This window comes from Sorex araneus, chromosome 6, assembly GCF_027595985.1.
Source record: "Sorex araneus isolate mSorAra2 chromosome 6, mSorAra2.pri, whole genome shotgun sequence".
In the NCBI taxonomy this organism is placed as follows: domain Eukaryota; kingdom Metazoa; phylum Chordata; class Mammalia; order Eulipotyphla; family Soricidae; genus Sorex; species Sorex araneus.
Genome location: NC_073307.1, coordinates 101,840,775 through 101,867,916, shown reverse-complemented (window position 1 = coordinate 101,867,916; position 27,142 = coordinate 101,840,775). Strand labels below are relative to the sequence as shown.

General features: G+C 46.6%; 1 protein-coding gene across 4 annotated transcripts in view; it reads right to left on the bottom strand.

Annotated features, from left to right (window-relative positions):
* Positions 1 to 27,142, bottom strand: part of FCHSD2 (FCH and double SH3 domains 2) — a 248,452-nt gene that overhangs the window by 6,960 nt on the left and 214,350 nt on the right. For all 4 annotated transcript variants that reach the window (XM_055142000.1, XM_055142001.1, XM_055142002.1 and 1 more), the window contains 3 exons: positions 25,769 to 25,873; positions 20,334 to 20,495; positions 3,894 to 4,028 (listed from right to left, as the gene is read on the bottom strand). In XM_055142000.1, coding sequence (XP_054997975.1) covers positions 3,894 to 4,028; positions 20,334 to 20,495; positions 25,769 to 25,873 — 402 coding nt within the window. The remainder of the gene's footprint in view (positions 1 to 3,893; positions 4,029 to 20,333; positions 20,496 to 25,768; positions 25,874 to 27,142) is intronic.

Here is a 27,142-nt window from a genome sequence, read left to right as displayed (position 1 = left end):
AAATCTCTACTCTAATTTCCAATTATATTCATTATATGTTAGGGTTACATTGCCATGAATAATCTCTCTGGTTTCCCCTTGGTGGACTGTGAAGTTATATTTACTTAGCTGGGGGGCCAAACCCGGCGGTGCTGGGGGACCCTATGTGGAGCGGGCACCTGCATCAGTGCCATACGCCAGGTGAGCATCTTGACCTTTGTACCACCTCTCCAGCCCCTGAACTTTATTTTATTATTTTATTTTTTTGCTTTTTTTCGGGGGTCACACCTGGTGACGCACAGGGGTTACTCCTGGCTCATGCACTCAGGAATTACCCCTGGCGGTGCTCAGGGGACCATATGGGATGCTGGGAATTGAACTGGGTTGGCTGTGTGAAAGGCAAACGCCCCACCTGCTGTGCTATCACTCCAGCCCCATGCATGGTGAATTTTAAACTATTAAGGAGAAGTGGTATGATGACAGAATATTATATATACAGAATGTCTTTCTATATTGTGGGTGATACCTTAGGACAGATGCTATTAGGGCCAAAAGTTATGAGCATATTTTGGGTTTGGTTTCAGGCTATACCTGGCAGTACTCAGGGCTGACTCCTCCCTCTGCACTCAGGACTCTCTCCTGGTGGGTCTCAGAGGACCAGGTAAGATGCTGGGAATCGAAACCAGGGATCAGCCGTGTGCAAGGCAAGTGCCCCACCTGACGCACTATTGCTCCAGCCCAGTTATGAGCATTTTTAAGGCATCAAATCTCTAGCTTTTGTTGTGTTTTGGGGGGGACATGCCCTATGGTGTTCAGCGGTCATTCTTGGCTTTATGCTTGGGGGACCATGTAGTGCTAGACATCCTAGATGCAAGCATGTATTCCAGCCAACAGGCATCTCTTGGACCCCTTTAACCATTAATTTTAGGATTTGTTTGCTATTTTAGGGGGTCACACTCAGATTTTTATTTGGTGGGGGGGCCATGGGGAGCTGGGAACCCAACCCTGAGCCTTACACATGCAAGGCAAGTACTTGTCCACTCAGACACAACCTCAGCCCATCATTTTAGGTTTTCGTGGTTCTTAGCCGATTAATCCGGGTGTCCCCTGCGGCTGTGAACTCAGCCATGACCATGGCCTGGCCTCTCTCTCCTGTCCTGCCGTCTCTGCTGGCCTCTGCTGCCACCAGGGCTCCCAGTTCAGATGCCCTAGTCTGGTTTTGGGACATCCGGTCTCTCCTCCAAGCCAGCATAAAAGCCAAACCGGAGTGGTCTCCAGAGGTCCTGGCGACAGGACGAGCAAATGCCTCTTGTGCCCGTGGCTTTGCGCGTCACTCTTGGCAGCCCAAGTACCGATGAATTTCATATTTCCTGAAAAATCTCATCAATTTTTGTTTTGGGGCCACACCTGGCGATGCTCAGGGGTTACTCCTGGTTCTACACTCAGGAATTACTCCTGGCAGCCTTGAGGGAACCACGTGGGATTGAAGCCGGGGATTGAATCCGGGTCAGTCAAGTACAAGGCAAGAGCTCTACCCGCTCAAGCCTAAAAACCTCATTATTTTCATCCACTGCATCCTTTTCTGTTCTTTTTGCTTAGAAGGCTCTTTCCCTGTCCTACCTTCTCTCATGACCTAATTTAAACGCCATCTCAGCTGTAAAATTTCTCAAAACTATTACAGGAAGAATTATGGGTTTTACTTCTACTGTAAATGCTTTCAAACACAATATTATGTTTCAGTTTAATATTTATTGCCCCCAGAATATCCGTTCCTGAGGGGTAAGGATTCTGTCAAATTCATTCCTGCAACCCTACAACTCATATTGGACACCCAGTAAATGTTCAGAGATTAACTACATTTCACAGCCTGAGTCACCAGAAAGTTATGCCTAGGATATGCCAGTAGAGGGAATGATGGAGAAAATCACTCAGAAAATGAGGATCACTTTCACTTAAGGAATCAAAATTTTGCAAGGGTGTGGGCCCAGGGGAACTTGTGACAACAGAACCCAGGGCTCCCTCAGGCAAAGCCTGTGCTTAGGCCCTCTGAGCCATCTCCCTAAGTAACTTAGATTTTAATTGTAGAACTTCAGAGTTAATAGAATACGGAGTGACATAAGGAAACTGTTTCATCCCTAGTCTTAGAATCACTCTTGATCACTTTTCCAAATACTTCAGAAGATGACTTCATGGTTTCAAAACATTATTAAAATAGGACCCGGAGCGATAGTACCGCGGGGTGAGGAGTTTGCCTTGCACGAGGCCAACCCGGGTTTGATCCCTGGCATCCTATATGGTCCCCTGCGCACTGCCAGGAGTAAGTCACCCCACCCCCTCATCCAAGGGAAAGAAAAAAACAAGCCCAAACCCAAAACGTTTTAACCCCCCAAATATTAATAAAATAGTTTACATTGAAAAAAAAAAGATGCAAACTTTTCAGGAAAGAGGAAGTTGTTAGTAATTTAAATCAAATAACAACATAGGAAAAGGTCTGGGGATCTGAAGCGTGAGGAGTATGTGCTACCGACTTGGGCACTGGGGCGGGGACAGAGATCACTGTCCCAGGCCTGACCAGGGGTGTCTTCTCCAGGCGCTTCCTCTTGTGGCTCTCAGCACTCCAGGCCTCAGCACGGCAGCAGGGGAGCTCTGCAGCCCGCGCCTTTGCTACACGTGTCCTTCCTTCCACATTCAATCCAGTGCTGGGGACACATGGAACAGGGTGGACAGGGGCAGGTTCCTGCCTTCATCAAAGTCTGAGGTGTATGGAAACAAAATTCAGCGTGTCTGGTGGTCAGGGCTATGGAGTAAATTCACAGGGGCCAGAGGCTGCGGAAGAGAGAGCAGAGGTGGAGGGTGGCTGTGCTGCAGGCAGCCCCTGGAGCTCGGGGGGGCTCTGCTGAGCGAAGCCTCGGGCACAGCAGTGGGCAGGCAGTGGGCTGACATCTGGACAGGAGAGTCTGGGGCAGAGCAGCCCAGGAGGGCAGGAGCCAGAGCTCACGCAGAGAGGGGACCGGGGAGGACAGAGGCAGGGGTCCGCTCACCCCAGTTACAGAACTCAGGGTAATAGGGTCAGAGTGAGGTGGAAAACTTACAGTGGGGTTCAGGTGGCGGGGCAAGAAACTAATTTATGTGTTGAAGACAAAGGGCTGCTGGGAAGCAAATCTGAGGAAGGGAGGGGGATCCGGAGGGGGATCCGGGGGTGGTCCCGGGGGTGGCCCCCTCCTTGTATGGTAATCAGAGCGAAGGCTTGGGCTAAACGGGGCAGAGTGGATGCTGTCGGGGTCTGCTCTGGAGAAGAACGCAAGGACTGGCTGCAAACTGGCGGAAACCCGATTCCCACTGTAGGAGGGAAGGGTCCACGTGAGCGCGGGGCAGGGCTGAAGAACCACGACACCGAGGCAGGCTGGAGGCCTGGCGGCGATTTCTCCAGACCTTTGCTTAAAATGGTAACAGGAGGCGGAGACAGTGAGGGTCAGAAAGGTAAAGGCAGGACTGGAGAGGGTACAGAGGCTGTGGCTGCAACTCTGGTTCAAATCCTGACACGGCCAGGGGTGGCCCTGAGCACAGAGCCAGCAGTGACCCCCTGAGCACTGTCTGGGATGGCCCATAAACAAAAACAAAAAAAGGATAAAGGTTAAAAAAAATTTTTTTGTAAAAAAAAAAATGTAATCTTATTATTTAGGGCTGCCCTTGTGTGAGGTCTTCTGCCGGTGGCAATTGATAATAAGGTCAAGTTGATTTTACCAAAATTCACTAGCGGCCAGGCACCGGCTCGGACACTGGCCACGCCTACTGGTTTACAGAAGGAGGCTGGCCGCGGCTCAGCTGGGTGTGGTCAAGATGCCCCCAGAGCAACTGAAGAGTAACTGTGGGCGTGTGGGGGGCGTGGCGGGGCGGCGGGGGTCGGCACAGACCTTGTAGGAATAGACGACCTTGCAGGTGAGCGGGTAACTCCGTAAGGTGCCCGACGGGCTGGAGCTGCTGTCATCGAACACGTCCATGCTGTCCTCCAGCTCCTCGCCCTCTTCCCTCTCGGCGTCGGCGTGAACCTGGGGAACACCAGGAGACACTGTCTAGCCCGTGCTCTTCAAGAAAGCAGCTGGGAGCGGGGAAAGCACTTAAAACCAGAGGGTTTTCCAAAATCCTGATTTCACAGCAGGTAGAGAACAGCTGTCGGGGGCTGGAGCAATAGCGCATCGGGCAAAGCGCCTGCCTTGCATGCAGCAGGCCCGGGTTCCATCCCCAGCACCCATGTGGTCTCCCGAGCACTGCCAGCAGTGACTCCTGAGTGCAGAGCCAGATGTGGCTCAAGCGCAACCCGCCCCTTGGAAAAAAAAAAGAAGAGAAAGGTATCTGCTCTCATTTGCATTTGTTAGGTAAGAGAGGACAGAGACTTCTAAAAAACCAACAGTGAAATGTTTTCTCAAATATTAAACAAACAGGTATCACTATTTCTTCACTTGTGTGGTTAAATATTGATGAATAAAAGTCTCATCATTTTATTTATTTTTGGGCCACACTTGGCGATACTCGGTGGCTACCCCTGGCTCTGCACTCAGAGTCACTCCTGACGGTACTTGGGGGGCCGTATGGGATGCTGAGGACCGAACTTGCTCAGCTGCACACAAAGCAAGATCCTTACCCGCATACAACCTTGCCCGCTGCACTCTCTCTCTGGCCTTCAAGTCTCATCATTTTAAACTAATTATATTGCAAAGAATTAGAATGATTTCTAGACTGCTGATTCTAACCCTAATCCTTGGAGAGTGGGGAGGATTTTTAAAAGCTATCTAGGACAATTCCTGACCAGCAGAAATATAAATGGATTAATTTATTTTTTCTTTTTTGCGTCACATCTGGCGATGCACAGGGGGTTACTCCTGGCTCTGCACTCAGGAATCGCTCTTGGCAATGCTTGGGGGACCAAATGGGATGCTGCGAATCGAACCCGGCTTGGCTGCATGTGAGGCGAATGCCCTACCTGCTGTGCTATTGCTCCAGCCCCAAATGTATAAATCTTTTTGAAAAGAACCTCCATCCACTGAAATAAAAACTAAACTTACAACTTAACCTAGCAATTCCATATCTGTGAATTCACTAAAGAAATCTAAAAAAAAATAATCAGGATACATAAAACATTCCAGTTCTTTGGTGCAATATTGCTGGAATGGCAAAATCTAGGACAAAACTTATATGCCAGCATGGAGGTACGTTTGAATCAACTATGGTGTGTCTACATTATAACCAACACCCACTGAAAATGAGTTTGGAAACAGAAAGCCCAGATAAGGCTGGAGAGAGAGAACAGTGGGGAGGGCGCTTGCCTTGTGCATAGCTCACTGGTTCAATCCCAGCATTCCACATGGTCTCCTGAGCCCTCCAAGAGTGATTCCTGAGTGCAGAGCCAGGAATAACCCCTAAGCACTGCTGGGTATGGCACCCCACCAAAAAAATAGCACTGTTGTCCCACTGTTCATCAATTTGCTCGAGCGGGCACCAGTAACGTCTCCATTATGAGACTTGTTACTGTTTTTGGCATATCGAATATGCCACGGGGAGCTTGCAGGGCTCTGCCATACGGGCGGGATACTCTTGGTAGCTTGCTGGGCTTTCCGAGAGGGACGGAGGAATCAAATCTAGGTTGGCCGTATGCAAGGCAAACACCCTACCCACTGGGCTATCCAGTCCTGGCCAAAAAAAAAAAAAAGTCTAGAAATAAACCTTCACATATAAGATGAATTGATTTTTGATGAGAGGTTTAAGAGTATGGAATGGGGGAAGGGCCATTTTCTCAACAAATAGCACGGGGAAAACCAGACATCGATGTGTAAAACTGGACCCTTATACCTTTATAAGAATGAATGCACGTGGCACTGGGCTTGGTAATGATTTGTCTGCTCTGACACCAGAAGGGCAGCCCACGAGATACTGCAGTCACTGAATAAACGAACACAAAGCGCATGTGAGAGAGGGCAGGCCTGTGATAGATTAAGGACTGTCATACCAATCAGGTCGGAAACCCTGGCATCGAAGCATCCAGGCCTTGCTTAATAAGGAGACAAGAAGTGGTGGTATTTAGGTTAGGAAAGGTGAAAGAACTAGACCTCATCAAGTTCAAATCGTGTGTGGCAAAGAACCGAGTTAAAAGGCAAATGTCACACTTCTGATAAAGGATTCATTTCTAGAATTTGCACACTATTCCTAAAACTCAGAAAGAAAGTCCAACTCAAAAACTGGCTACGGACGTGAACAGTCCTTTGAGGAAGACATACAAGTGGTGAGTGGGCATGGAGGGACACACAAACCATGGGAACGTAAGCCCAAATCACAAGGGCATAACGCCCCACAAGCGTTCTTCCAGGATGGCTATTTAAAATAAGAAAAGTGAACTGGAGAGACAGTGCAGTGGCTAGGGCACTCGCCTCGCCCAGGTTGGATCTCTGGGACCAGATATGGTCCCTCCAAGCCTTGCCAGGAGTGATCCCTGGGAATGGGAGTAAACTCTGAGTACCCTGGTACAGCCGCCAAACAACAAATATTAAATATAATAAATAAATGAAAAGGTGGAGCTGGAGAGAGAGTCCAGGAGGCAAGGTGGCTGCACCGACCACAGCACTGCATCTCACTCGGTCTCCTGAGTTTGCCAGGGGTCACTCCTAGGCTTGGAGCTCCAAATAGCCTGAGAAGCCCTAGGTGTGGCCCTAACACACACACACACACACACACACACACACACACACACACACACACACACACACACCAAACAAAAAAATTAATGAGTGTTGGCAAGGATATGGAAAAATTGGAGTACTAGTGTACTGCTTGTAGAAATGTAATATGGTGCAGCTGATGTGGAAAATGTGGTGTTTCCTTATGATCCAACAAATTCCACTTCTGGAACTAAAAACAGGGGCTTGAAAAAATATTTTCGATGTCTTACAGCACTATCAGTCACCACAACCAAAAGGTTGCTGGCTCTGTGTCCACTTCAGATGAACAGATAAACAATGAATGTATGCACACACAGCCACCAATTTCTGACTTAAAAAGGAAATTTTGACACAAGCTGCAATAGGGATGAGTGTGGGGCTGTTAACATTAAGTGAAATAATCCAACCACTGAGATACACTGCATGCCTCCACCATGAGGCAATCCACTTCACCCAGCCCGGGGTGGAGGTGCTGAAGAATGAGGCCTCTGTAGTTAATGGGTCCAGTGTTTGACTGTGGTGAGCTGAAGAGACATCTCGGCAGGTGGGGTGGGTATGGCTGGTAAGTAACATGAACATACTCAGTGCCACTGAACTCAGTGGTAAGTTTGTTAGGTACATTTGACCTCGAAAATAAGTCTTTTGAAATGCAGAAGGAAAAAAATTTTTTTTTAACCCAGTCTCAGTGCATATTATAACAGCTGACAGGTAAATTGAAATGGTAGAGCATAAAATATTTATTTCGCTGATTATTTTCCTGACACGCAGGCACAGATACTATTCTTATAAGCATGAATGTCAGTGGAAGCAGAGGAAGGAGAATGAGAACAGAGACGACTGGGCCTGGAGGAACGGCACAGTGGATCGGAACGTGTGGGTCACTCTCTGGATACCAGTGTGGGGAAATTCAGCTCTGCCCACCCACCTTGACCCCAGTTTCCCAGATTCTTTTGGACAGTTTTTGGAAGCCGAGTGCAGCTCCCACGGGCTGTGTGTGTGGCCAGTCACCTACACCCCCAACCGCATGGCTGCACAACAACTATAAACACTCAAAGCTCCGTTGGATATCTCAGACATTAGCCCAGTAGTGCATATGTGCACACACCCAAACGTAGATGCATGAGCGCACGCGCGCAAACACACACACACACACACACAAACAAACACAGAAAACAAAGAACCAACCAACCAACCAACCAAAAGAAGTCATTAAAACACGGCACCTATGCACACTTGCCATGGAACAAAGGTCGCAGGGTTTTTCAGACATCTGCCCTCCCAGCACCAGCCCAATCCTACTGCCCGGACAGACTCGGCACTGAGCCAGCCTAGCCCTTGTCAGTGGCGAATGTAACATCAATGGGAAAACAAAAGAGTACAGAGATGCCAGAAGACAACAAAACCCCGGTGATTCCCAGTGACATCAGACCTCCACAATCTGCCCGAAGAACCTTCAGGACAACAATGCTATCAGTACTTAATGACCTGAAAATGATGTTTCAGCAAGGAATCAATAAATTCGAAGAGAGCTTGATGGAAAATGTGAGAGAAATCATTCATATAGAAGTAACAAAACTGGGGCCGGAGTGATAGCACAGCGGGTAGGGCGTTTGCCTTGCACGTGGCCGACCCGGGTTCCATCCCCGGCATCCCATATGGTCCCCCAAGCACCGCCAGGAGTAACTCCTGAGTGCAAAGCCAGGAGTAACCCCTGAGCATCGCTGGGTGTGACCCAAAAAGCCAAAAAAAAAAAAAAGAAGTAACAAAACTTAGGGGGGGTGGGGGGCAGGTATACTGTGATTCTTGGTGGTGGAATATGTGCACTGGTGAAGGGATGGGTGTTCGAGCATTGTATAACTGGGACTTAAACCTGAAAGCTTTGTAACTTTCCACATGGTGATTCAATAAAAGAATAAATAAAAAAAAAAAAAAGAAAAGAAGTAAAAAAACTTAGTGCAGTAGTAAGTGCTGAGGAGATAGTACAATAGGTAGGGCATTTGTCTTGCACGCGGTTGTCCCCAGTTCAATCCTGGTATCCTATATGGTCCCCTGAGTATAACCAGGAGTGATCCCTGAGCAAAGAGCCAGGAGTAAGTCCTGAACACAGCTGGGTGTGACCCCTCTGCATGTCCCCACCTATAAAAGAATGCATAGTTAAATTTTAGAAGCAGTACAGATGAAGCTGAAAAGTGAATCTGTACACTCAAAGACTGGTATGCAGTAAACAAATCCAGAGAGAAAAGGAAATAGAAAAGAGAAAGAAAAAAAATGAAGAGACTCTAAGGGAAATTATTGACAATGCTAAGAGGAACAATTTCAGAATCAGGAATTCCAGAATGAGAAAGATAAGAGAAAGACAAATTGGGGGCCAGAGAGGTATTATAGTACAATGGAAAGGTGTTTGCCTTGTAGGTGGAACCAACCTGGGTTTGATCCCTGGCATTCCCTATGGTCCCCCAAGTCCACCAGGAGTAATTCTGGACTACAGAGCCAGGAATGACCCCTGAGCATCACTGGACGTGGACAAAACCCCAAAAACTGAAAAAAAAAAAAAAAGAGAAAGACAAGTTGGAAGAAAAAAATTGGGGAGAATTTCCCCAACTAAAGAGCAAGAGAGAGAGAGATGGATGCACAGACACCAGAGGACCAGAGAAAACCAACCAGAATGAGCCCAGAACTACACTAAGAGCTTCTGGAGTCAAGATGGCAAGAACCGAAGACAGACTCCTTATAACTGCAAGGAAGAAGCAAAAACCTCACCTAAAAGGAACGGATTCAAAGCAGATTTCTCTCAAGAAAATCTGCAAGTGAGAAAAGAAAGGAACAACACATGTAAACTATTGAATAAAAAGTTCTCCCAACGAGAATTCTACCCAGCAAGATCATCACTCAGAGTGGAAGATGGGATAAAAACACTTGAAACAAAGGGCAGCGAAGACATGTCTGGAATCTGCGCTATCTTCTGGCAAGGACAATGAAAGGCCATCCACGTGTGAAAGGAAACAACTGGACTCCACATACAGACCTGGCAACAGATCCTAGCATACTGAGAAATGGTGATGGGATTACTTCTCGTGTATCAGAGGAATGACATTTCTCTCAATGTTAATGGACTTCTTCACAAAATAATACGGAATAGCATGATGGATGAGGAAACAAAACCCAACCTTCCGTTGCTTCCAGGAGACGACACGCTTAAACTCCCATGATAAACACAGGCCCACCCAGAGTCAACTATAATAAAAAAAAATTACAGGCGAATGGCAGAAAGAACAAAGCAGGGACAGACATACTGGTTTCAGATCAAACAGCATTCAAACTAAAGACGATAACAAAAGACAGGGAAGGATATCACATACTTAATGGTTAAGGGATTAATAGGTCAGGAGGACTTACTTCTCATCAACATAAATGCACCAAATGAAGGGACAGCAAAGTCTACAAACCAACTGCTAATAGACCTGAGGAAATACATCAATGACAGAACAATAATAGTTGGAGCCTTCAATAGACCACTTTCGTCACTGGATACATCAGCCAGACAAAACATCAATAAAAAAGAGCCTTGGGGCTGGAGGAATAGCACAGCGGGTAGGGCGTTTGCCTTGCATGCGGCCGACCCAGGTTCAAATCCCAGCATCCCATATGGTCCCCTGAGCATCGCCAGGGGTGATTCCTGAGTGCAGAGCCAGGAGTAACCCCTGTGCATCGCCGGGTGTGACCCAAAAAGCAAAAAAAAAAAAAAAAAAAAAAGAGTCTTAAATGAGAAACTAGAAGAACTGGGTCTTACAGACATATTCAGGACTCTCCACTCAACTGTCCCCAGTCTAAATACACATTCTTCTCTACTGCACATGGGACATTCTCCAGGGTAGATCACGCTGGGACTCAACTTAAACATTCACAAAAATCACAACCTAGACAACACACCAAGTATCTCTCAGAGCACAAAGCCACAAAAGTAGAAATCAATCACCAAAACGAAGTAGCAAAAAGATTAAATATTTGGAAGCCAGGCAACATACTGTTAAATAGCAATTAGATCAAACAGAAAATCAAAGAAGAAATAAAATTCTCATTTGTTTCGATGAAGATACCCACTACCAGACACAGCAAAAACAGCAGGAGGGGAAATTTTATAGCTATTCAAATGCACACCAAGGAGTAAGAAAGGGCTTAAATCAATGATATAATCTTTCAGCTAGGGAAACTAGAAAAAGGAAAGCAAACCAATCCCAAAGTAAGTAGAAGGCAGGAGATACTAAAGATTAGGGCGGAAATCAATGATCTAGTAAAGAAGAAAACAATACAAAGGGTCAAGAAAATCAAGATTGGTTCTTTGAAAGAGTAAACAAGATTGTAGACTCACCTTAGCTAGACTCACCAGGAAGAAAGAAAACCCAAATAAATGAGATCAGAGATGACAGGGGAGAAATTACAACAGACACCTCAGAAATACAAAAAATCCTAAGGCTATTTTGAAGAAACGTTACGTCAAGCTCGAAAACCTAAAAGACACGGAAGAATTCATAGAGAGACACAGAGTATACTTTAAGTCTGTACGATTCATCAGTACGTTTGACTTGTATGCTTATTCTATACACCTATATTCTGAGGTGGTACAAAATTTCTTGAGTGAAAAGGGGCCATAGACGGAGAACATTCAGGAAGCCCTGCAGAGAGTGCCTGCCCGCCTTGCAGCCCTGTCGCCTGTGGCCCTGGTGCCACGAGGCCTTTCTCAGGTGAAGGGAAGCCTCCCCGAAAGGGGCGTGGCCGCCAGGGGGCGCTGCACCTCTGGCCTGAAGCTGCCTCTGGGGCCAGGGAGACTGCAGGCCCCAGCCAGCACCGGGTGAACCATGGACAAGCACCTCAGGCAGGTGTGCGCCGGCCTCCAAATGCAATGCCAGCAATGGAGGGAGGGGGAGAGGGAACACAAAAAATAAGCATCATGAAAAACATGTTTAAAAACATGCGATGCATTTAGAAAGAAGGGGATGGCTGAGTTTTTCTTTGGATATGCTTTTGTACTTTTTGAAACAGACCAAGCATGCTTACTTGGGGTCTGTGTCATATCTGGTGGTGCTGCGGGGGGTGGGAGAAACTCCTGGCTCGGTGCTTGGGGGGTCGAATGTGGGGCGGGGGACTTACCAAGGCTGAGCTGTATGGCAAGGCAAATGCCGCAGCTCATGCACCGTATCTCCAGCCCAGCATGTTTTACTTTTCTTTCTTTCTTTTTTTGGCGGGGAGGAGGCAGGCATACTCAGCTGTGTTCAGGGCTTACTCCTAGTTCTGTGCTCAGGAATGACTCCTGGCAGGCTCAGGGGATCATGTGGGGTGCTGGGGGATGGAACCTGAGTTGGCCCCAATGCGAGGCAAGCACATTGCCCATTACACTAATGCTCAAACCCCAAGAATGCATGTTTCATTTATTTATTTATATTTTTCTCTTTGGGTCACACCTGGCAATGCACAGGGGTTTGCACTCAGGAATTCCTCCTGGCGATGTTCGGGGGACCATATGGGATGCTGGGAATCGAACCTGGGTTGGCCGCGTGCAAGGCAAATGCCCTACCCGCCGTGCTATCACTCCAGCCCCACATGTTTTATTTTTAAATTAAATTCCAATCATGAAACCTAAGCGTGTAAGCCAGTGAACATGGACGAGATGATGGTAGAGGGCTGGCGACCATTTCTTGGAATTCAAAGAACTGAAAATGAAAGCTACCTATATGGTCATGGTTAAGTATTTTATTTTTATTTTTTATTTTTTGCCTCACCAGCATGTGCTGAGTGATTACTCCCAGCTCTTTTCGTTCTTTCTGTTTTGTTTTGGGTGGGGTTGGGTTGTGGACCATGTGCGGGGCCAGGAATTGAACCTAGGTTGGCGACCTGTGAGGCAAGCATCCTACTCACTGTACTCTCTTTTTAGCCAGGTCATGGTCTGCTTCGTAATGAATTAAAGTGATCTCTCTTCAGTAACTATCATGGACATTTGAAAATGGACTCTCCCTGTAACTGCTATTTCCTTAATAAAAATGTGAAGACTTATGTTCCCAAGGAACAGAGATCACATTTATTATTGTCATCACATTATTACTATGTGAAATTTCCTTCCACATGTATTTTTACATTTCAAAATCCCTGGGATCTCATTTTAACTGTTGCTTAAAATTCTCCTCAGCTGAGGTGGCTGTGTGCCTCATCTGGTGCGCAGCGGAGCAGGGAGAATTCAGACTTTCCCCTGGATGTCTCAGAATCACCGCAGGCATATGGTGTCACTGTTTTCCAGGGCACTGTGTCGTTTGGAGGATAAGGACCACTTGACAGAAACTGCTATAAACTATATTTAAACTTTCTTTAAAATATGTAGGTATGAGAGACATCACTTTCATATTCTGGCGAACGTTAAAAACACTGTGGGCAACACACACACACACACACACACACACACACACACACACACAGCCCCCCAACCAAGCACACCACCCCTGCATTGATAAAAGCTTAAAATGAAAACCAATGTGGTCACAGGACACAGTTTCAGAATACACTAGCCAAGTTACTGTGCACCGAGTGCTGGCCCTGGAATCCACCCGAACATCTTCTCCCAGCAGTGTGGTGGCTGTGCAGCCCTGCCCCATGCCCCAGTGCTGGGGGTTTGGTTCGCATGGGAGGGGGAAGAGGCTGCAGTGACAGCCCCACGGGTCACTGCCAGAGGCTTCGGCTCCGCCCCAGCAGCTTCCAAAGCATGTCATCTCAAAGCGACGGCTTCCTCGACCTCGACCCCCTCCCACCGCCCTCCATACCTTCATTGTTCCCTGTTTTCTTGACCCCTGTGTCTGAAACCACATTCTTCCTCTGCTTTTTTTTTTTTATTAACAACTGCTCTTATCCCTCTTCCTTCCTGCCACTTGACAGAACTTCCAGCGAAGCTATTCTTCCCAACTGTACTTGTGTCTTTCCTTTTTTTAGATGCTGTAAAATGCTTACTCTCAGTGCAAGGACAGATAAGAAGCAGCTCTCCTGGTTGTTTTAGCACTCAGCAAAATAGCTTCTGAAGGGCTGTGTCAGCATTACGGCATGGCGATGAGCAGAAAGCCCCGGGTCCCGGGCTGTCCATGCAGACCATGCTGCGAACGTGCTGTGTGACCCTCTGACCACACTGCGAACGTGCTGTGTGACCCTGAGTAAGTGGATAAATTCTCAGCTTCTGGGGCCTAATCTCTATAATGAAATGTGTTCACAGGATTACCAAGGTCACACGCTTACTCTCCTAATAATATATGCCTGGTATATAGGAGGTACTTAATAAATCATGACTCACTTGTAAAAGGAAAACAAAAGAATCTAGATAAGGAAACTCGATATGTTTAAGAACGGAAGGCAGCCCTTTTGAGCAGACTGGAAGAACCTCTGACTTTCACCTGAACACAGCTCATAAGAGATGATCCTGAAAATCAGCAACACGGAGGTTGGAGCAGCAGCACCATCCCCGGCATCCCATAGGATTCCCTGAGCACCGCCAGGAGTAATCCCCGAACACTGCTGGGTATGCCCCCCTCAGTAAAAATAAAGACAAACAAACAAAATTTCATCAAAACATTCTGCCCCTAGGTGGGATGGAACATCAGAGGCAAGTTTAAACGCCTACAAATAACTTCAAAGTATATGAGGGGGCAGTTTTGAAGACGCCTGACACCGAGCAAGGAGCCACTAGAGGATCAGAAACTGCGTCCCACACGCTGAAGAAGACAGCTGGGCTGAGACTGCGGGAGGGAAGCTGGGCAGGAGACGGGTCCTCCCCGTCTAAGGGCTCAGGAGCAGAGGATGCAGAATGGCCAAGGTGGACAGGATTCTGAAGGCAGAGTGACAAGGGAGAGAGAAATGCACAGAGAGAATCCCCCTGGCAAGCACCAAACTAAAAAGTGTGAGCACCACAGCCAGGCTTGTGTGCAAGCCCTGGTCCCGACAGCAGCATCCCAACAAGATAGCAACATCCTAAAACAGACCAGAACATCCTAACAACATCACAGCAGCAACAAGGAAAGAAAGGGAAGTGGGGAATTAAGAATCAAACATCTTTCTGACCTCACATAAACGGATGCCTTCTTAGCTACCATATCAAAGCAAGAACCACAGCCATGACACAGCAGGGAGGGTGCTTGCCTTGCACATGACAGACAGACTTGAGTTTAATCCCCGGCACTCCACATGGTCCTTTGAGTTCACCAGGAGTGATCCCTGAGCAGAGCTGGGAGTAAGCCCTGAGCACTGCTGGGTGTGGCCTCCCCTCAGGAAAGGAGCATTCTATCTTGCCTTTCAAAGACATTACTCAACATGATCTCCATGAGCAGTGGAAGCATTTGTCTCTGTGAACCTGCAAAACACTCAGCTTTTAGGGCAGCACACAACCAGCCAGCCTGCCTCTGCTGGGGAAGGAGCTGAAGAAAGCAAGACATGAACACACTACCAGGGGTAGATGAAAAATGCAGAAAAATCAATTAGAGCTTAAAAAGTAGAGGGTCGGAATGATAGCACGGCAGGCAGGGCATTTGCCTTGCATGTGGCTGACCTGGTTCGATTCCCAGCATCCTATATGGTCCCTGAGCACCACCAGGAGTAATTCCTGAGTGCTGAGCCAGTAATAACCCCTGAGCATCACCGGGTGTGACCAAAATAAAAAAAAGAATAGAAAGAATTAAAAATAAAGCAACTTTAGAAGACTGTAGATCTCAGACCCAGTAATTCCACTGTTTTGGGTGGGGTGGGGGAATCTTATTCCTGAAGTTCAGACAGGAGCATATGTGGTGCTGGGGGGGTCAGGGTTCACTGTGTGCAAGACATATGCCTTAGCCCCTGTATTCTCCAGCACTGAGTGATTCCATTTTTAAAATCCTATAGTAAAGGAAAAGAAATCCCCATCAGGGAAAAGACAAATATGTGCACGAATGTTTTGAGAATATTATTTAGAAGATCATCCAGCAAGACAGAATGTCAGATGAAAAAATATACAAAAGTGGGCCAGAGTGATAGATAATACTGTGGGTAGGACACGGCTTACATGTGGCCAAGCCAGATTCAATCCTTGGTACCAAATATGGTTCCCAGAGCACTGCCAGGAGTGAGCCCTGAGTAAGCTCAGAGCCAGGAGTAAGCGCACAGTCAGTTAGATGTGGCCTAAACACACACAGACACACACACAGACACACACATAAACTTTACCCCATGCCAGATATATACATATATTTTTTGCTTTTTGGGTCACAGCTAGCGATGCACAGGAATTACTCCCGGCGGTGCTCAGGGGACCATATGGGATGCTGGTAATCGAACCTGGGTCGACTGCGTGCAAGGCAAACACCCTACCCACTTTGCTATTGCTCCAGCCCCACCAGATATATTTTTAAGAGTAATAAGGAACTAGACCAAGTTGCTAATTTGGTCTCAGGAGGCAGCAGCTATTGACCACTTCCTTCTCCAATGGGCTTTCTAAAACTGGTCATTGTCACTGTCACTCCATTGCTCATCGATTTGCTCGAACGGGCACCAGTAACGTCTCTCATTGTGAGACTTATTGTTACTGTTTTTGGCATATTGAATACGCCATGGGTAGCTTGCCAGGCTCTGCAGTGCGGGTGGGATACTCTCGGTAGCTTGCTGGGCTCTCTGAGAGGGGTGGAGGAATAGAACCCGGGTTGGCCGCGTGCAAGACGAACGCCCTACCCGCTGTGCTATCGCTCTAGCCCGTCTAAAACTGGTGTAATCTATAATCTTGTAATGTCCATTCTGAAATGAACATGATTCCAAAATTAGGTTTTCAAACGAGTCTGGACTCTGGAGTTAGAGAAGACTGGAAAGTGAGAGAAAGGAAGGGTGAGTGGCAGAAAGGCCGGCTGGGTGACTGGCCCAAAGCCCGCCACGGGCCGCAGAGTGCGAGCCCCAGTTAACCACCAACTGAGAGACGACGCTGGCAGGCCGCTCTCCTCAAAAGCAGTTTTTTTTTTTCTTTTTGGCTAGATTCTGTGACTTTTTTCCTTTTCAATCTTAGAGTTTGCTCCACGGCATAATACAGAAGGTCAAATAATACAAATATAATACAAATAATACCCAAATAAGTACAGCTTCTCTTTTCTTAAAATAAAGTAAATATACACATATATAAACACATATTTTATAAGATATATACACACATATATCTCATACAAATATATATACATATTTGGGGACGACTTCCCCAGTATGGTTGGGGGCCTGGAGGCCACTCCTGTTCCCACTTGGTGTGGGCCTGAGGGTTTAGTGCCAAGGCTGGGGACCACTGGGGATACGCCCTGCTTCGTTCAGGGGGCCACACAGTGTGGGGATCAAATGTGGGACTTTCTAAGAGTAACTAATGCACTCCTGTCCATTGAGCTATCTCTTCAGTCCCAAGAGGTTACATATTTAAAAAAAAATCTATTGTCTATAAGGCATTTTACATGGTTAATGTCTGATAGTAGTAGTAACCATGTTTTCCAGATGGAAGGAAATCTACACTTGATGACTAGTGCTTTTGTTGGCATCAATGATGGAAGAAATAATTCAGTCCCTGGAACGTGTTCCTGCTTCAGGTCCCTCAGCCAGCTAGCCATCTGTCTGAGGAGGTATGACTCCCTCTAAATGATTTCAGCTCGGTCAGTAAGAGCAGGTTAAGTAAACACGGGGCTTTATTAAGCTAGGTTTTCTGCGAACATCTTTCCTTTATTTATACTACAAGGAGAGCTTCACAAAATATAACCGCTCGGCTGAAAGAGGATGGGCACGGGCCCCTGAACTCTAGCTAGAGGGAAGAGAAGCGCGGGATGTGAGTTGCCGAAGGCTCCCTATACAGATGTGTGATGAGCTGGTGTCTTTAGACTGTGTTCACAAAAGCCCAACATGATCAACACTCCAACCAGACTCTGCGAGCACTGGACACAGTGCCAGGCAGGGCCTATCAGAAGAGCTTTCCTCCTGCCAACTTCTTGGAGGGCTCTCAAGAGCCAACTATCCTTCTTGGGCAAAGCTACATTTTTTTTTTTTTAAATGCTGGTGTGAGCCTTCCGCATTATTTAATTCTAGTTAATACTTTTCTAAGTATTTACAAAACAAGGGAATTTTGAAGTTGAGGGGGGATTTTAGAACCATTTAACCTGAACTTTCTTCCTAAAACCCAGGAAGTAACTCCCCCCACCTAAGCTTTATGTGTATGTTAGGAGTAAGCGATATTCTGAGTTTATCGCAGTAGCCCACATCTAAACATACTGCCACAGATTTAGAAAGGTCTTTGAGAAACCAAATTTTGTCCATCTATGATCTACCAAGAAAGCAGGATCTAGAAAACATACTAGGTGCAAGCAAAGTACATGATTTGACTGACTGCCAATGATGCTTCTGAAAATGCCAGAATTTGCTGTTGTCACAGAGTCTAAGAGAATGATCTGAACTAGATGGAAACGGACTTAAATGAGATAATAGGGAGAGATAGTACCTAACACGGAGCAATGCCGCTGTAGTGAAAACCTGGTATGTTTAACTCTTAAGCTAAGAGGATGATGTGTGCTTATTTTCACCATTTAAGAGTGAATCTAGAATGAATTTATTTTCTATCAATTAATTTTTATTAGCAATTATTTCTACTAACTATTGACTTATTTTCACTAACAGTGAAATTAGAATAAACCTCCATGAGACGCTTTCCCTGAAAACACTCCCCCACCACAATCCTTTTCAAATGTGCCTTCCCATTAGAATGCTATGTGAGAACACTGACAAAACTTCCAGGAATGTTCTTACACGGGCACAATTTCTCCAGTCAGGCTATCTTCTATCTCGAGAGCACAAACACCATGGATAAGAGTTGAGGGATCGGAGTTTAGCTTTCAGCTCGCCAATGCTGCATGTGTCCAGCCCTTCACTCACATTTGCCCGCACAGAAAGGGCTGAGAAGGTGCTCTGCAAGCACTCTGCCGGGCAGCCCGGAGCCGGGGGCCATGGCAGCTGCCCTCCAGAGAGGAAGCCAAGCCGTAAACTGCAGACAAGTACGGATGATAATAAATATCGCACACAGGCCGGGAGAGAAGAAAGGGCGTGGTGCGAGGAGCACAGCCGCCCTCAGACCTGTACTTTTAACCCCGCCACACCCCGGGGAAAGCCGCTGTGCCCTGGCCCCACGGACCGGCCGTCACGCACTTACACAGTGTCAGGCTGAACGTTCCTTTACTCAGAGTTCCGATATGGAAGGTGAACGAGGGCTGGAGAGAGCTCAGTCAGCTGAGCACATGGCCAGGAGCAGCCCCCTAGCATGGAGCTGGGAGGAGCCCCTGAGCACTGCTGGGAGTGGTCCCAGTGCTCCGCCCTTCCACCCCCAAACCATTAAACGTGGGCGAGGAACTGGCCGGCATCAGAGCCCGACACCTGATGCGGATGCTGATGTGTGGGCCCGGCCGCAGGACCAGACCCGTGCAGATGGAGCCACAGACCAACAGGCTCCCTCCCGCCTCAGGCTGCTCACAGTTTTATGTGAGTTTCAAAACTATTGGATTGAAATGTTTATTCTTTGTACTTTCAGACAAGGGACTGGAGTGATAGCACAGTGGGTAGGGCTTTGCAATGCATGTGGCTGACCCGGGTTCGATTCCTCTATCCCTCTTGGAGAGCCTGGCAAGCTACTGAGAGTATCTCTCGCCCACACGGCAGAGCCTGGCAAGCTCTTCGCAGCTTATTCGATATGCCCAAAACAGTAACGATAGGTCTCATTCTCCTGACCCTGAAAGAGCCTCCAATTGTTGGGAAAGACGAGTAGGGAGAGGCTGCTAAAATCTCAGGGCTGAGTGTAATAGAGACATTATTGGTGCCTGCTTGAGTAAATCGACCAATGGGATGACAGTGATACAGTGATACACAGACACACACAGACACACACACAAAATGATTTTGATAGTGGTTTGGATTTTTTTCTCCTACTCCTCTCTCATCCTATCCCTGTCCCCTCTTCCACTATGTCTTCTTCCCTCCTTCCACCCTATCCCTGTGGTATGGGTGAATATATGGGTTTTTTCTAATGCGTGGTGGAGAATGTATCATTACTAATTGATCTATAGGTACAAATTTTCCAAACTCAGTTGTTTCATTCATGAAATAGATAGGCTTCTTGTCTGAAAGTAGCACTGCTCTGTAGCACTGTCATCGCGTTGTTCATCGAGTGGGCACCAGTAATGTCTCCATTGTGAGACTTGTTACTGTTTTTTGCATATCGAATACGCCACTTGTATATATATATATATATATACACACACACACACACATATATATATATATATATATATTCCTTTTAAATTCTGGCTGGGGCCAGAGAGATAGCACAGTGGGTAGGGTGCTTGCCTTGCATGTGGCTGACTAGGGTTTGATCCCCAGCATCCCATATGACAACCCCAGTCCCGCTGAGAGTGTTTCTTGAGCGCAGAGCCAGGAGTAACCCCTAGGCATGGTGCGCCCTCTCCACCAAAAAAAAAAAACCAAAAAAAAACCAAAAACCAAAACCCAAAAACAAAGCCAAAACAAATTCTGGCTGTTTTCAGATTTGGCTATGTGGTCAGAGAACCCTCAATGATATCAGAGGAGTGGTACCGAGTGTAAAGTGCCGTTGTTGGTCACCGCAGGGAGGCGTGCCCATCGCTCGTTCTCCAGTTCCTCCATCACTTGGTTCATTGCACTCTTCAGCCACGTGTCCACGGAAACGCCGATCTGCTTTAGCAGGTCCAGCCGGGCTTCCGCTTTCAACTTAATTATCTAGGAAAACCATAATAATAAGGGCCAGAGATCAAGGCATGCCCACCAGACTGATTGTGTAAGTTCTTCCTTATTTGTTAATCAGAACAATCTTGATACCCACTCACAGGGCACAGAGGCTGATTCTTCACTGGAGAGAAAAAGGGAGGTGGGGGGGGGGGGAAGGCAGAGGGAGCACACTTCACTGAAGCTAGAGGTATCTTCACCGAGCCAGTGCCACGACCAAGCAATAGGAAGGAAACATAAAAGCAAATGGGACTGACTTCTCGCAGCTAAGCAGCTTCTGCACTGCAGAAGAAACGATGACTAGAATTAAAAAGTCACCCCCAGATGGGGGAAAATCTGAAAACAGCCCAAATGTCTAAGAACAGGTGACTGGCTGAAGAAACTGTGGCACATGTACACAGTGGAATACTGCCAGGCTTTAAGGAAAGAGAAAATCATGCCGTTTGCTGCTCCCTGGCTGGGTGTGCAGAGTACCAGGCGCAGCGAAGCTAGTGAGGAGTTGCACAACCACCTCTCTGGAACTCGGGATATGGTAGTAGCATAACAAGCGCGCAAAGGCAGCAGAAACAGAGCTCGTCCTCAGTAGGAAACTCTCCATCTGGGGGCTGGCGTTGGGCGGTACTAGGGCAGTGGTGGAGGCAGCAGATCTGGTGTGGTGTGGGGCCGAAATCTTTCTGAATGAAACCCTATCAACAGCAGCTCTATAAGCTGGCAAAGAGGTGACCCATCCTATAGGAAAAAGCTCTATCACTTTAGCTATTACATTCATTTTTTTAGCTAATTTTTTAATTTGATGGGAGGGGAGGGGGGTCTAACTTCCTTCTTCTGCTTGTGGATGGCCCATTATCTCAGCAGCATCTTTGGTCCTCTTTAACTTTGTGCTCAGGGGCTACCAGGGGCCACTTCCAAGGTACTGGTGTGGGGAAGGCACAGATGAGGTGTCAGAGATTGAACCCGGGGCCTCACACATGCTAGGCCCTTGCTCTAACGCTTCAGGCATATCCCTTATTTTATCTTAAAAAAAAAAAAATCCAGATCCCATTGACTGATCATTGGTTTAAACTACTATAAAATCTCAGAGAACAGCTTCCTACCTCTGTATGTCGAAGCCTGAGCAGGGCCACTAGCCAAGCGTGAATCTATCTAAAGAACAAGCACTTCAGGGCTCACTCTCCAAGCCCACACTCTGCTCTGAACACCTACCTGGCTTGCTTGCTTGCTTCTATGATTCTTTGCTTTTTCCACTCTGGAGAAGCCTGTGTTCTCTTAAACATGTGCTTCCTCTCCCCTCACATCTTTAGTTTCACTAAAAGCTATTTATTGAACAGACCCAGGATGGCTCTCCTGCTCCACACAGCATCCCCGAGCACCTCCAGGCATGTTCCCTGAGTAGAGGCAGGAATCAGCCTGAGCGCTGCTGTGGGTGGCTCTCCTTTTCCATTTTTTAAAAAATATGCATTTAAAACTAACATAGGCCAGGGAATTTAATTAAAAGAAGTAAATTAACGAGTCCTCTCTTGGAACCCAAATGTAAGTCATTGAAATGCTGAAGCTGAGACAAAGGGTTCGAGGCCAGCCTGTATCCCAGTTCCCTACTGTCTCAACACCAAGTCATCGAGTTTCATAAAACTCCTGTCAGCATTTTATCAAACAGCTGATGAAAGTGGTATTTGCAAACTTATTTTTTTTTGACTGAAGTTCCAGAAAAAACATTGCTATCTTTCCTTTACAATTCTAATGGTCTATATTTCAACAACTGTTTAAGATAATAATTTTCCAGTGTTTTCAAATGAATTTTGACAATTTGCCAACTGATCAAAATTTTGCAGGGCACAGCTCTTTGTGAGTTGATGGCATTCTAGGTACTACCTGACTGAGTACTTTTAGAATTTTTAACTAGCTAGACTTTTAAAAGCATTATTTGGAAAATCCAAATCTCTTAGGACACAATCTTGGTGCATTAACAATGTCAACTAATTTTAATATGAAATGTAACATAAGCATATCTGAAATGTCAAGCCCCACTGAATCTGCAAAGCTTTTTGATAGTTCTATAAACTCTAATTTGGTGTTAAAAGTTAATTCATTGACTTTCAAACATATGCTCTCTCAGGATAAGAAATGGGGCTAGTCTAATACTACATAGGACAGTGCATATGGTAATAGGAAATGAGCAACAGTAGATGATAATATTATTCACTCTCAACTGACCCTTGATATCTTAAGAAAAGAAAATCACCCAAATGCTCTAGAAATGATCTATTTATACTATTTCCTTCAATTCATATAACAAGGTGAAGGATGGCTATCAAACACTCCACTTCACGAATGATAAATGATATAGCCAAGGTCATGTCTTTTATGGCACATTTACCCATATCATGCCTCCTGCTGTCTGAGGAGCCCCTCCCCCACACACCTGGGGCTTGTCCATGTGACTTTCTCTGTCTAATGGGACACATGAGAATAATTTAATGCAGGCTGGTAAGTGCTGCTAGGACCTGACTTCTTAGAATGTGCAATGGCCCCTCGAGGAAACCTTGGGCTGCCCCCTGGAGCCTCAGAGACCAACTGGCAGAGACTGGCAGGCCCTTTACTAAACACAGCTCTTGGATCAAACTCAGGCAAAGCCCGCAGTCCACAGCCGGAACAGTGGGAGATAACAAATCACTGCTGTTTCTGCCATAAAGCTGGGAGTTTCCGTTAAGGCATGTGCAAATAACCTAACTTGGTATACCTTGGGATTTCCAGGAATCCTTTTGTTACTGATTTTGGATGTAATTCTGAGGAATCAGATCTAATATTCTTTTAAAATGTACTGATACTAGCTTATGTCCTAGGACATGGCCTTGCTGAATATATCATGTGTGCCCTACCTTATCTAGCTTAGATAGCCGTCTGTCTTATCTGACTCAGTGCCAAACTCAGGGGCCTTATATGCGGAGTGGAAGCATGTGATCAAATACTGAGCAACACCCTGAACCTTTCAGGAATGCTTAACAGGTTTTTTTTTTTTTTTAAATTGTCTGGCGGTGGGGCGTGAGGGAGTGGGCATCACACCTAGAAGTGCTGGTAGGGGCACCCCAGGGTCACAACTGGAGGCGTGGGATATGTGTGGTCATATGGTACCAGGCTCACAAGCAGGTCCTGCCTATGCAAGGCAGGTTCTCTCCCTTCGGTCCTCAGAAGTACTTTATTACTTGGTTTTTGTGCCACACCTGGAGGTGCTTGGGAGCAACATGTGAAGGTACTCTATGCTTCGGGAACCATCGAGAGGCTGAGACAGCCTCAGTGTTGCATAGGTGGTTCTTCCTTAAGGAAGAAGTAATACTAACTGTACATACAAAGGCCAGGAGGAAAATAAGAGAAGGTATGGGAATTTCCAAATTGACTTTATAAAGGCAAAACCCTTTAACAAAATATTAGCCAGCTGGATCTAGCAATATAGAAAAGAATCTTTTCTATATGGTCCCCTGAGCACAGCCAGGAGTAATTCCTGAGTGCATGAGCCAGGAGTAACTCCTGTGCATCGATGAGTGTGACCCAAAAACAAAACAAAATAAAAAAAATGTCGAAAAGGTATCTGGTGACATTTAATACTTGTATTAATCACCAGAGATAAACGAACCTCTTCTCAAATCAGCGAAGGACACTGACCGAAAAGTGACAGGCAATATTGCAGTTAGTGATGAAAATCTAAACACTAGGGAGAAAGGCAGGATGCTGGTGCTCACAATTTTAATTCCACTTTTATTTATTCTACTAACCAGTGTAGTAAAGCAAGAAAAATAAATAAAATGGCTCGGAAACAAAGTAAAACTGCTTTGTGAACTCATGTGAACACATTCATATGATTGACCTACGGGTTTTATGAGTTAAAAAGAAAAAGAACTAGTGAATTTTGCAAGTTTATCTGACATGAGGACAATATAAAATTTCTTTCTGGGGGCTGGGGAGTAGTACAGAGGTTACGGTGTATGCCTGGCATGGGCCTGAGCCTGGTTCTGCTGGGTGTGGCCCGAGAGACCCCCTGAGTACCACCAGGGGGGTCCTAGTGGTCCCGGCACCACAGGGCCTGAGCAGCACCATGTCCTCGGCCCAGCCTTGGGGAATGGCCCTCTGGCCCCTGGAGGGGTTGCTAGGACTTAGGGAGCAGACGGTGACACCCTGGATGGGGTTTGGCCATGGAAAATGAGTACACGCCTTCAGAGTACTTCTGAGACTTGCTCTGTTCCACCCAAGGCTCTGAAACAAGCTTTCCCCAGTGCCTGGAGCAACAAACAACAGGGCAAAGCTCTTCCGGGCAAGCAGCAAGCCAAGGCTTCCCAGACCACTCAGGGCTGCCAGCAGAACTGGCCGGCACCCTCAGGGGCGGCGCAGCCACAATCAAGTTCAGAGAGGAAAGAGGCTGCTCACTGCACAGCCTGTCCTCCGCATCATGAAGGCTGCGGTGGGGCTTGCAGGGGCTTCTCCAGGCAGGCAGGCAGCAAGCCTCTCCCCGTCCTAACTGCTCCCCCAGGCAGGCTGGGGTCTCCTCCATTTGCTTCCCCCCCAGCAGGCCCGACCACGAGAACACTCCCTCAGAACTTCCAGAATCCCAAGACAGTATCGGAGAATCACTGGTTCAGATTAACCCTTAGCGAGTGCATGAGTTCCTGACTGAGAGCCCCTGGTAGGGGAGAGGCTTGCCCAGAACTTTCTGGTACATTCCCAGTGCACACTATAGTCCAAGGGTGCTGGTTCTGCCCAGTCAAACTCCCAGCAATGCCAGGCCACAGGCTCGACAGCAGCTCAGACTGGCCTCCCCTGACCAGACCTCTGGTTCAAGTTCTGCCTCTTGAGTGGGTAAATCTACGCTACGCCCTTGTCACTGACCAGTCAGACACAGAATCCAAAGTCCTATTCTCCTGCGTCACTACCCTAACAACTCTTCCTGTAGCGATCGAAGTCCTCTGGGTTCCTCCTCGGCAATTCTGTGTTATCGTCTTGGTTATCTTTGACAGTCTTCATGGTTTCCCAACAAAAACATATACTTCTTGGAGGCTGGATAGTTCTGCTCTTTGTACTGAGTTTGGGGGTATTTTCCGGGGGATGGTGATCATGGGAACCGTAACTGGGCTGGGATTCAAATTAGGGCCGCAGCCGCCACCTGCCAGGCTCAAGTGGCACCCCAGGCACCTCAAGCCCCTAGAAAGCGAATTTTTAAGGTTGTATCAAGGTTCTGTTGTCCGAGCAGCGTAAGACAGCCCCACCAGCTGCCCTCTCACCTCTGCCTTGCGGATGTTTTCTCTGGCTTCATCTATTTTCTGTTCCAATTCGGCTCGGCTTTGATCTGATACTGCGGCTCCGTGACATTCCAGATCATCTAGAACCTGTAAAGAAAAGAGGAAAATGATGACCTTTTCCCATTTCTCTTTTTTCTTTCTCCTTTTTATTAGACTTTAGGTAACCTGGTTACTACAGTATTTTTTTCATTTTTAGTTAAGTGGTGTACAGTGAAATAGAACGAGGGTATAGTCAATAGGTAACAGGCCCTGGGTACTGGATTAGTTTCTCTTTGTTTATAGTGACTAGAGTATTGAGATAATCCCAAGGACTTCACTGACAAGTGACAGTATTTCCTTTTCGTTTTTTAACCAAACTGGCTCTGCGCTTGGGGGACCACATGTGTGCCAGGGATCAAACCCGGGCAAGCTGTGTGCAAGGCAAGAGCCTTACTTGCTGTACTGTCGCTCTGGTGCCCACCTTGTCTTTTACTAAAGGGGGGCTCACACCCAGGAGTGCTCAGGGGTCACTCCTGGCTCTACACTCAGGAATTACTCCTGGCAGTGCTCCGGGGACACACGGGATGCCGGGATTGAACCTGAGTCAGCCAGGGCAGGCACCCACTCTGCTGTACTACAACTCCAGCCTTCCACCTTGGTATCTTAAAAATGACTCAACTATTAAGGTAAAATAACACTGCCAAGATGGCAAAAACACTTCCGATGATATCTTTAAACTCACCCTTCGCCCCACTTTAAGATAATTGCTCTATAATTTACATGTATTTTTTGCAATAATTTTTTCTCAATTTAAGTAAAAACAATACTGTTTTTTCCATAAAATAGGCTATTAATAAAATCCCAAAGGATTTCTGACACCAAAAGGTACTTATAGAGGCCTTTTTTCAAAGTTCCTATATAATTTATTGTTAAAAGTATTTTTTAAATTGAGGAAATATGGCTACAATCCCTCCGCTGTCTTTATGTCTGAGTCTGCCCCTTTCCTTCCTGCCTCACCCGTGACTTTCAGTCAACTCGGTAACCACAGTTCTGTTCTCACAGTTCGTGTGTCAGATCACTTCTCACATGTTTCCTCCATCCTTGTACACAAATGTGTGTTTTTTTAATAAATATTAATTTATCTTTTTAAAAAATTAAAAAAAATTTTTTATTAGTGAATCACTGTGAGGTACAGTTACAAACTTATGAACTTCCATGTTTGTATTTGGTTTACATCCCTCCACCAGTGCCCATTCTCCCCCACCAATGTTCCCAGTATCTCTCCCACCACCATAACCCCATCCCCCACCACCCCACCCTGCCTCTGCGGCAGGGCATTGCCTTTTGTTCTCTCTCCTGTTGGATGTTGTAGTTTGC